The 10,179-nt window shown below is 41.4% G+C and overlaps 3 protein-coding genes across 5 annotated transcripts in view; 2 read left to right on the plus strand and 1 right to left on the minus strand.

Moving 5' to 3' along the window:
- The window catches only part of coro7 (coronin 7), an 88,536-nt gene extending 86,901 nt beyond the window's left edge, over positions 1-1,635 (plus strand). Inside the window, exon 28 of the mRNA XM_025064370.1 lies at positions 162-1,635. Coding sequence (XP_024920138.1) covers positions 162-170 — 9 coding nt within the window. The 3' untranslated portion in view covers positions 171-1,635. The remainder of the gene's footprint in view (positions 1-161) is intronic.
- A 196-nt stretch (positions 1,636-1,831) lies between these two features.
- pam16 (presequence translocase associated motor 16) lies at positions 1,832-3,760 on the plus strand. Its single transcript, XM_008329876.2, has 5 exons — positions 1,832-1,969; positions 2,557-2,641; positions 2,899-3,035; positions 3,257-3,322; positions 3,580-3,760. The coding sequence occupies exons 1-5, from the start codon at positions 1,967-1,969 to the stop codon at positions 3,679-3,681; spliced, it is 393 nt and encodes a 130-aa protein (XP_008328098.1). The 5' UTR covers positions 1,832-1,966; the 3' UTR covers positions 3,682-3,760.
- A 1,937-nt stretch (positions 3,761-5,697) lies between these two features.
- The window catches only part of glis2b (GLIS family zinc finger 2b), a 22,813-nt gene continuing 18,331 nt past the window's right edge, over positions 5,698-10,179 (minus strand). For 2 of the 3 annotated variants that reach the window (XM_017040822.2, XM_025064367.1), the window contains exons 4-7: positions 9,782-9,937; positions 9,564-9,697; positions 9,348-9,466; positions 5,698-9,105 (exon numbers count right to left, since the gene is read on the minus strand). In XM_017040822.2, the coding sequence (XP_016896311.1) occupies positions 8,363-9,105; positions 9,348-9,466; positions 9,564-9,697; positions 9,782-9,937 (1,152 nt within the window). In that variant the 3' untranslated portion in view covers positions 5,698-8,362. The remainder of the gene's footprint in view (positions 9,106-9,347; positions 9,467-9,563; positions 9,698-9,781; positions 9,938-10,179) is intronic. The other variant, XR_003052407.1, reaches the window with a different exon arrangement.

The raw sequence follows: 10,179 nt of genomic DNA on the forward strand, positions 1-10,179 counted from the left end.
AAATGTACTTGCACACAGCATGTAGCTATAAATACCTATAAAATAAAAAATGTTAGATAACCTGGGTGGGGTTTTTTTAGATTTATGTAAAATAAATATTTAGTCACAATAAGCTTTACATTATTTGTCCCTCTGTCCTTTCTGTCCTCTCTGTTTCCCAGGACGACTAAAGGAGACCTCTGGTCTTTAGTTTGATTTTGGTGCCAACAACATTGTGGAGAGGCCAGTCTTCATGTTGCCATGTGTGTGAAACAGTGCCATTTATAGATGCCCTTTGAAACACCATCCTAGCCTACTTCTTTATAATAATAATAATGATGATACAATAACTAACAGCACAATGTGAACACGGAGTCTTGTCTGTTTATAATGTGTTTGTGATGTAAAGAGTGACTCACATTTATATCAACGCATTTTCAACAATCAAATCATGCCATGGTGATGGTGATATTTAGGTGAAACCTGCCCCAACTCTCACTCTCTGATCCCCTATGTAACAAAATTATGCACAATCAGACGTAAATATAAAGGGCAGTGTAGTTCCAGTCAGGGTGAGAGGATACAACTGCAGGCAATCACAGCAATAATACTTCTGCTCTCTGCTAAATCACCCCTTTGAAATAAGAACAGACATCAGACTGGGACACACTGACTATAAATCAGGGTTTTTTTTAACTGGAAGATGGGTGTCTTAGTTTCATTTAGGTTTATATTGGTGATAGATTAGTGTGATTTACACACAATAAAAAACAGATTGTGCACAAACTTGTTATATGTGAGAATGTACCTCAGCGTCAGACCGTTCACTTCTCTCTAGTCCATGTGCATCTAGAAAAAAAACCCAGTAATAATAAAGTGATGTTGTGAAAAATTGTAGGACTTATAAACACCACGTCTTCCTGTTTGTTCAGGTGAAACACACTGTAACTGTAAAATGTTGAAGCCTTCAGCAGCAAAAACAGAGGATACCACAGGGTCACCAGTGCTCATGTTTGGCCATGAACTGGAATTTCTATTAATTACATTCCTTATTTCTTGTTTTTTTTTCTTCCATAAATATGTAACTTCTCTTAGTGCCAGTTGGGTTTGAGCATTTACTGTTATGTATATGTGCGGGTAAATTATGGATGAAATGGAATGTCAGATTCTAAATATGCATTTTTCTCTGTGTAATACAATTTTGGGGATGTTTTTTTATTAAATGTTTTACTTCTACTACAGCTCTTTCCTAGTAGTAAGTATTCATAAAAATTAACATAAATGGAACAGTATTGAATCTCACGATGCAGCCATAATAGTTGTGTTGCGTTCTTTCCAAGCAGGGCTAGAACCATGTTATCTTTAATCAACTTTAATCCAGATTAATTTACAGTTGTTTACATCAGATGTCATCAGTGCTTGTGCAGAGTGAACTGTATGAATTATACGTATGTGCCTGTGATTCTCAAACATCTTTGTAACATTTTACACTGTATTCACTTGCATTCTGTCTCTCTCTTTTTAAAAGAACTTCCTTTTTATATGAGGAGCAAAGGATGCATTGTTTTTGTATCAAGTAAGAAGTGATGTATGTGGGAGGATTTTCAATATTGTCCTAATGTCATTAAAAGTGTCAAAATGCAGCTCTCAGTCACATTACAGCCTCTCTGAGTGTCTGTGTGTAATAAGGATTATTATAAATGGAAACCATTCAGCATACATAAACTAACAATAAACAAGTCATGTATTAATAGTTATATTAATATTATTATATTAATAGTATTATTATTATTAATAGCTAGGTGTGTTTAATCTACTAAAAATTTGTGGCACAATCTGCAGTTCGACCTCCAGACCACTAGTCGGCGACAAGATTACCTCAGCTATAGTTCGTTGCGCTTCCTTGAACTTTAACCCCTGGACTAACCTTCATTGACGTACATGTGAGACAGCAGGAGCTGCACTGGAACTGCCATAACCACATCAAATGGTAAGAATATATACTTTTTTCCTTTGTATTCATTTAAATACAACAACACAGATGCGGTAGCCATTAGTATTATATGGTTGTTGTTGAGTCGCAAGTGTGTGACGTATTTGAATGTTCAGTTATTCCAACAGACAGATGTGTCCTCTTCACTCGGGTATATTTATGTAAAGTATTAGATTAGAGTGAAGTTAATATACGAGGGTGCGAGTATAGTCGTGGATGAGTGTAGTTCAGTCTTGTGTAAAAACACTCTTACTTTGGTAAGAGCAGTAAAATATTGGCACTGTAAGGCTGCACATTCTGGTTGTCAGGACTTTGTAATAGAACAGTCCATATTCCAAATAAAAAAATACAAGAACTCTAGAAACTCTCCACCCGTCGTAAAACCGTGGAAGACGTTACGGAGAGGTTTAGCTGTTCTCTTTGCTAACTTGACTACAGACTCAGACAGATACGGTCTATTAACAAGAATAAAATGAAGTCAATGTCACTTTGTCTTTTTTAGGCTTTTCAGACGTCATCATGTCACTGTTAAATGTCACTTTAAGGAAGTGCTGCTCCTGATCGTGTGTCTCTTTTTTTTACAGGCTAAATATCTTGCTCAGATTATTGTGATGGGAGTACAGGTGGTGGGAAGAGCTTTTGCTCGAGCTTTACAACAAGAGTATGCAGGTATGGTAAAGATGCTCAAGATGTTAGCATTCACAGAGCCAGAAGAAAGTTAGTTTGTTAAGAAAAAACTTTAAATAATAAATGATGAGTATTCAGTGGTACCAAGTGATAAAACTTGCTATGTACTGTTTAATGCAACTCAGGTATGAGTCTCCTCATATGTAAGATATATTATTCATTAACAAATACTACTCAGTGTTTGCAGATTTTCTTTCTTTTATATTTGTGTTTGACATTTCAACTGTTCTCCATCACAGCCAGTCAAGCAGCAGCACGAGCCAGGGGCACCGCAGGTCAGCAGTCGGCTGCAGCCTCCAGCATCACTGGGATGGACCTGCAGGAGGCCCAGAAAATCCTTAATCTTTCAACTCTCACTCCTGAGGAGATTCAAAAGGTAACAAATAAAATACAGAGAAATGTAAAATTGGGTACCAGGCCTTGTTTTGTGTGTGTACTGTATACTATGCTGTATAATCTGACTCTGATTAAATGTTTCATTAATTTGATCTGTACATCAACATTTCTGTCTGTGCCTTAAGTAATCTGCTGTCAGTGTAACCTTTATTTTAAATATTAGATGAAATGTATTTGTAACAAATGTTTTTTCTCTTTCAGAACTATGATCATCTTTTTAAAGTTAATGATAAATCAGTGGGTGGTTCGTTTTATCTACAGTCAAAGGTAAACACACCATCTGTCCTCATGTCCTTTTCAATTATTCAGCTCAACAAAACAATACATTTTCTCCTTTAATTTTAACAAATAAATACATTTTGAATCTTTAGTCTGCATGTTATCCTGACTAATAAGTGATGTGTTTAATTCAAATATTTAAACTGCAGAGCAAAAGAAGATAGATCTTGATTTTTTTTTCCCACATTGTGTATTTCTAGTTTCCTTTGACCTATAACCTTTAATATTTTTTTTTACATTTTTAGGTGGTACGAGCGAAAGAACGTCTGGAAGAGGAACTAAGTATTCAGTCAAACCAACAACAACAACAACAACAGAATCAGTCACAGCAGAGCCCAGAAACATGAACTATAATGAGGTTTTCCCTGTCTTTCCTTTTCCCCTCTACTGTAAATTATCACCAATAAATGTCTCCTTTGTCCTTGACTTGACTTTGTGTCCTTATTTCCAGGGGTAAACAATGACCTTGACTTTCAGTCTGAAGGTTGTAGTCTGTGACCTGTGACACATCCCTTTGTGCTTTCATGTGTGTATTGTGTTCAGCTCTGGAACAAAAATGAAAACACAACTTGTATCAAATGCAACTTTATTAAACCTTTTCCTCTTTTCATTGACATTATTATCAATATCGTAATAAAATTCCTCTAAAACAGGAGAACACCGCTATGTTGTACCAATAGACTATTACAACTCCAAAGTTGTGCATGTTCAACCACCGAACATGATGCCAGGAAAAATATATTTTCATAAAATCTTTTTTTTATATAGATTGTAACTTTTAATCTTTTTACCAACAATAAAAAGGCACTTGGAAAATTTCAAATACTGACATATTATCTGACAAATGTGCAAAGAAACATAGGTTGGATCAAGCCTTGAGTGGCCATAGTTTTTGTCATTAACCCTTTGTGCAAGACTGTGGCACTTCAGTCCATGTCACCCAGATACAAAAACCCTGGCCTCAGGTTTTCTGTTCCACTTTCATGAAGCCATGGTTCTTTAAAACCAATGACTGTGGATTACTTTAGAAGCATCCAATGACAGACTTCCAATCAAAGTCTTTTCAAACTGACTGAGCTACAGTGAGCTGGGATACTACAGCCTCACCTTGTCTGTTCTTACAATTTTTTTTGAGGGTGCAAAAGTGCAGTTTGTTACAGTTCTTAGCTCAAAGGGTTAATGCGTCATAGAGCTTACTTTATATTAAAAGATGTCGACCCTGGGAGGGTCTGTGTCGTGGTTGTTCAGCTTTCTGCCGACGTGGTGAGTCTCAACAGAGAAACAGAGGGACAAACAAAGAGGAAACGGAGGAGGCGGAGGAGAGCCGCCGCATCTGTGGGTTAGCTGTTGCCACAGAAACCATGTCTAGTCTATGTAACACCTGTTTTGATGACATCACTGGACCAGGATTGTCCACTCACAGTGGTGATTTGGTTCAATACCGAAGCCCTAAAATAGAGTCAGGCTGTGTGCCTAAGGTGAATGAAGACTGATTACTGAGGCAGGAGCTGAGGTACTGACAGAGTCTCTGCTGTGAGTCTGTGGTCCGTCACTAAGAACCACATTTGCTTTTGTTTACAGCTTGTTTGTGATGCTGGAATGCAGCTCTGTTTTTTTTTTTTTAAGAAGCCTTGTGGTTGGTAGGTAGGGGAGCACAACATTTGGGATTCAGTCTGTAGAAAAAAATAAAGAAGAAAAAACCCAAGGGGCAGATGGAGTTCAGTGGTCCAGTTTTCTGCAGGCTGGTATTTCTGTGAGCGGCTGCCACTTTGGCCACAGCTCAGCTCTGTGACTGCAGAACTGTGAGGACCATTTGCTGAGTGGGCGGCCAGATGGAGAGCGGCTGCAAAGCACAACCGTCCTCTGCCTCTTTTCCTCTGCTGGCACTTTTCCTCCTCATGTTCCTCTGCCCCTCTGTCTCTCGTCCAATCAGTCAGTCACTTCTTTCTGTTTTTGTCTCTTACTCTCCCTCCAAAGCCTTCCTTTCTGTTTTTGTCTCTTACTCTCCCTGCAAAGCCGTATCCACTACTTCACAGTTCAGTTTCTGGATGCTTTGTTAAGTTGACTCTAAAACCGAGGCTGTTTTAAAACTCTGAAAACAACCTTGGACTCAGTATCACGGTGTGTAAGTTAACTTTTTCAGCACTGTATTGTAGCAGTCGGTCGATTATTTGCCATATTGAGAATCTTTAGATCTGATTACATGTTTCATTAATGTGATCCATACATTTCAACATTTCCTCCTATGCCTTGGGTAACCTGCAGAAATACGCAGCCATCGTGATTGTCACTGAGCAGTGTGATGTCATCACATGACATTGGTTTCCAACTCTTTGGCCTCTGATCAGTCAATGCCAACAATATTTCTAACATGATCTGATCACATAAACCAGAATTCACATCAATGCAACAAGTACCTAAATCCAAGCATCTGTTGCCAAGTTTTCTCCTTCAGACCACAGTGTGACGGACTGAAACAATCTGTGTGCTATTTCAAGAGAGCTAACTAAAAAAAAATCAGATCTTAGATTTCAAACACAGCGACAGACTTTTTCTTACGTATTTAGCTCTATATGGACTGTACACCTGGTCAAACAGATAAACAATTTCTGTTTGATTGTTTTCCTCCGTCCTTCACCTCCCAGAGACTCACTGTCAGCAGCAGAAAGCTGAACACAGAGCAGCCATTGAACAAACACAATAAGCAACTTCAACATCATAAATGTCTCGTCTGAACAATTGCAAAAAACAAAACAAAACAAAAAAAAACACATAATGACAAATATAACACAGCATTAACTAGAGTCTAATGATGTTCTAAGACTGTGTAGTGAAAAAGCAAAACCATCAACTAAACACATGGAAAGAGGAGATGGAGGAGGAGGAGAAGAAGTATTTGCTTTGTCCTTGTCTTCCTAGTTTGTCCTCCTTGTCCTCCTCACCAGATCCCCTCTTTCTCTTCTGTGGAGATAACAGTCAACATCATACATACATTAGCTCTGAGGAACCCAGGTCTGGGAGGAGTCCACAGCCAAACTGAACCAAGCAGAAAAATGAAAAAAAAAAGGAGTAAAGTACTTGATTTAGCATTAACATTGTCTTGTTTTGAATGTTGGGAATATAGACTGTGGTAAGTGCATTGTTACCTGATTACACGTGAGTCATGAGAGAAGTTTCCTCAAAAGTCAAATATGTCTTTTGTTTTCTTCCTTGTTTTTGAAAACATTTAGGACAGAGTAAAATGAGGCAGTTTTGTAAAAGTGTGGCTTCTTCCTCAGTCCACCTGGATGTGGCATTAAGTGCATCATCTAACCCCCGCCCCCCGCTCTGTGCCACAATGTACATCCATCCATCACTCTGGTCTCTCCTGGAGCTTCTGGCACAGGATGAGAGCAGTTGAACTGTGAGGAAATAACTTCCCCCGACCTGCAGCGAGCTGGCCTTGGATTAGACGCCACCTGCTTTTCACAGCTGGTTTGGGGTCGGGTCACTTCTTGAGGCGACAACACACTAGTGTTTATCGCCACAGTGGCCCTTTCATACATAAACCTGCTGTGTTGATTTAATTAGGGAAAAGCAGCTGGACAGTCCAGGAGCTAGAAGTGGCTCTGGAAACGGCATGAAGGATGTCCTGTACACTGTACGACCAGAGGGGGGAGCCAGACACACTAGTGCTCGAATATCACTTGTGTAAAAGTGGAACTTATGATTGATCATTGTCAGGTGACTGATGCTATCACCGTTTGTCTGCTCTGTGCCTTACAAGCCCCTAGTCTGCCCACCTGGGCCACACCCTGGTGGACCAGCGTGGTGTCGTTGGTCACCCTCCACACACAGATTGTCAGAAAGTGCTTTCTCCAAGTTGGATGCAACAGCGGAGAAGCTGAAATATTAGCAGCAAAGAATGAGGTTTCAATAGAATAACCAACTGTTAAGTGCTGTGTTTGAGTCACATGTCTCAGATTGTCCTTGTGGACAATGTGTCGGACACAGTCTGAGTTCACCTGCTCTGGAAGAGCAAGTCTGTCAGAATCATATTCATCACGAAAGCCTGTGAAAAATAATAGTCATAAATTGGAAAAGAAAAATAAAATCAACCCTGGAGAACGTTGATACTGTGTTAGCGTTAGCCCAACTGTGAGTGCGTCGTTAAGTTTCAGTGGAGGTTCTGCCTCACTGAGGAGCTGGAGGAACGCTGTCAATGAAGGAGAGTCTCATAAATACTAAAAAGTGAATCAGGGCTTATGTAAGAACACAGAGCACTAAGAGACTGAGACGCTACGTTCATGGTCCTTGTTCACGGTACCAGCAAACAGGAATGAGTCGAGTATAAAATTAGAGACAAAGAGCCAAATCGTACATGTTTCTAGACAGAGTTCTTGGGCCTCTCTGGATTCCAACAATCCGAGAGGCTTGCGTTGTAACACAACATTTTGTGAGGTGTAGTTTTTTTTCTGCTAATAAAGAAAAGTTCTGGCGGAGAATTGTCTGATCTGTGCTGATTTTAAATGCTGGAAATGCAGGTACCATAGATTGAAAACCAGTGCTTTATCCCTGGACATGGGAGACACTGACTGACTGACTGTTCTGTAAACAGTTGCCCAGATTTGGTGTATGACTGGATATGATTCTCCTGAAGAACTGGTTTAAACACACAACACCGTGTCTTAGTAATGGCTGGTTCCTGTTGCTTAGTATTTGTAATGACATTTTGAGCATATTCTCAAACAAAAAAAGTTGAAAGCCTGACATGTTACCAGTAAAGTAGAATGGTCCACACTGGACAAAGTTATTTGTATTTTCCTACCAGATGATCGTGACCTCAAAAAAACATAGCCATTGTTGAAAAAAAGCGAGAAATTTTCCTTTAAATGCATTGTCTTGGTTTTGATTGTGAAAGTCAATCCCCATTACCTTTGACGACCCGTACCCTCATAATGGCCTCAGCCTCATACCCCAACCCCCTGAGCTCTTCTGGAATGTTTGTGTGATTGTGTGTGTGTGTAAAAGTGTATAAGTGTGTGTGCATCAGTTGACCACAGCTGGCTTCAGCACCACAGTGCCTGGAGGGATGACCACCCATGACAGGGGATCATGTGACCCTCCAGTGGAGAGGTTCAGGACCCCTCTGGTCACCTCACTCTCAGCCTCCTCCCTCTGGCCCTTTTTGACCTGCTGACTCTGAAGGCCTCGCTCAGCGGCGGCCCCCAGCATCGGCACCATCGACAGGCCCAGGGCTGAGGTGGGAAAAGCTGGGGAGAGCAGAGGCGACTTTGCCAAGCCCAAGGGTGAGCCGTTGAAGGACAGGATGGACGTCCCTGCTAGGCTGCCAGCGGGAGAGCTGGGACAGCCCACTGAGCTGAGGTCCAAGGGCCGAGGGCTGAGAGGAGACAGGGGCATGGATCCACTCAGACCCTGAAGAGCGTGGCCTCCCAGAAGAGCAGCCGCAGCCCCAGGGATGAAAATGTGGGCTCCGCTCAGATAAGACAGCTCTGGATCTTTACCCCCTCCACCCACAAACCCTCCGCTCTGACTGCCCTTAAGCAGAGAGCCCACTCCACCTGGGGAGCCATGCTCCTGGGCCACAAAGTGACCGTGGGCTTTGATGTGCTTGCGAAGAGAGCTGGGGTCTGTGTAGCGCTTCAGGCAGCCCACCATCTTGCAATAATAAGGCTTGTCCACGTAGTGTGTGCGTGTGTGTTTGAAGCGATCGCTGGAGTTGGAGTAGCGTTTGTTACAACCCTCGTACGGACAGATGTAGGGCTTCTCACCTGCAGGGAGAAAGAGGATTCCAGTGTTTTGTCCAGAGTAAACAATACGTCAGGTATCAGCAGGCGTATCACGTAGAAAAAGATAATAATCAACAGCCAAGTTTAGGAGATCCTGAATTTTAACCCTATCTCTTACATGTCCCACAATAATAAAATATCTTTTAACAAGTAAAAGTGGAAATAGAAAATCCTAAGAACTCATCAGTGGGTTTAGTTGTGATGCCATGTGCTTCTGCTCTGACCTGTGTGTGAGCGGTTGTGTATCTTCAGGTTCTCGAGGCGTGAAAAGCTTTTGTTGCAGGTTGGACAACGGTGCGGTTTCTCATTTGTGTGCGTGCGGATGTGGATGAGCATCTTGTACCTGAAACCACACAAAAATGTAGTTATTTATGTCATCTCACCCTGTCACCTATCATCACAGCTTCTGTCAGTACTGTTGTCAGTACTGTTGTCAGTACCTAGCGTTGAAACCCCTGCCTTTGCGGGCGCAGCCCTCCCAGTGGCAGCAGTACCCAGAATCCTTCTCAGGCTTGACGTGGAAATCATTAACGTGGTCCACCAGGTCTTGAAGAGAGTCAAACAACAGGTGGCACTGGCGACAGAAAAGTGTCCAGTATTTAAATGTTAATACAAAGAAGAAAAGGCACTCTTCTCTCCACCAGTGTGTGGCTCCTACCTTCCTCCAGCGGCAGGCCAGTTGTTCGTCTGCTGACAGTTCTGGTGAAGCTCTCTTGTCGTTTGTTTGGCCGATAAACATGGAGGACGACAGGTGAAGTCCTGTCCCTGCTCCGATTGGCACAAAAAACTGAAAGGCCGGCGAGACGTGGGAATTCTGATGAAATAAAGGAGAGAAAGAAGAAAATATTTGTGTTGTCAGTCTACTGAAATTTTGAGAAATAGATAAAAGACAAATAATCTGCTTTAGACAAATAATATTTGCATCTTCTATGTCAGAAATATTTCCGTGATGTTGAAGTTCTGTCTGTGCATGTGCGACTACGTGAGCTGTGGTGAGAAGCTTTCAGTTCCTCTGCAGGAACTCACATGTGCATCAGTGGGGCATAAATAAAGAGT

The sequence above is a fragment of the Cynoglossus semilaevis genome, chromosome 17 (genome assembly GCF_000523025.1).
Source record: "Cynoglossus semilaevis isolate Cse_v1.0 chromosome 17, Cse_v1.0, whole genome shotgun sequence".
Lineage (NCBI taxonomy): Eukaryota > Metazoa > Chordata > Actinopteri > Pleuronectiformes > Cynoglossidae > Cynoglossus > Cynoglossus semilaevis.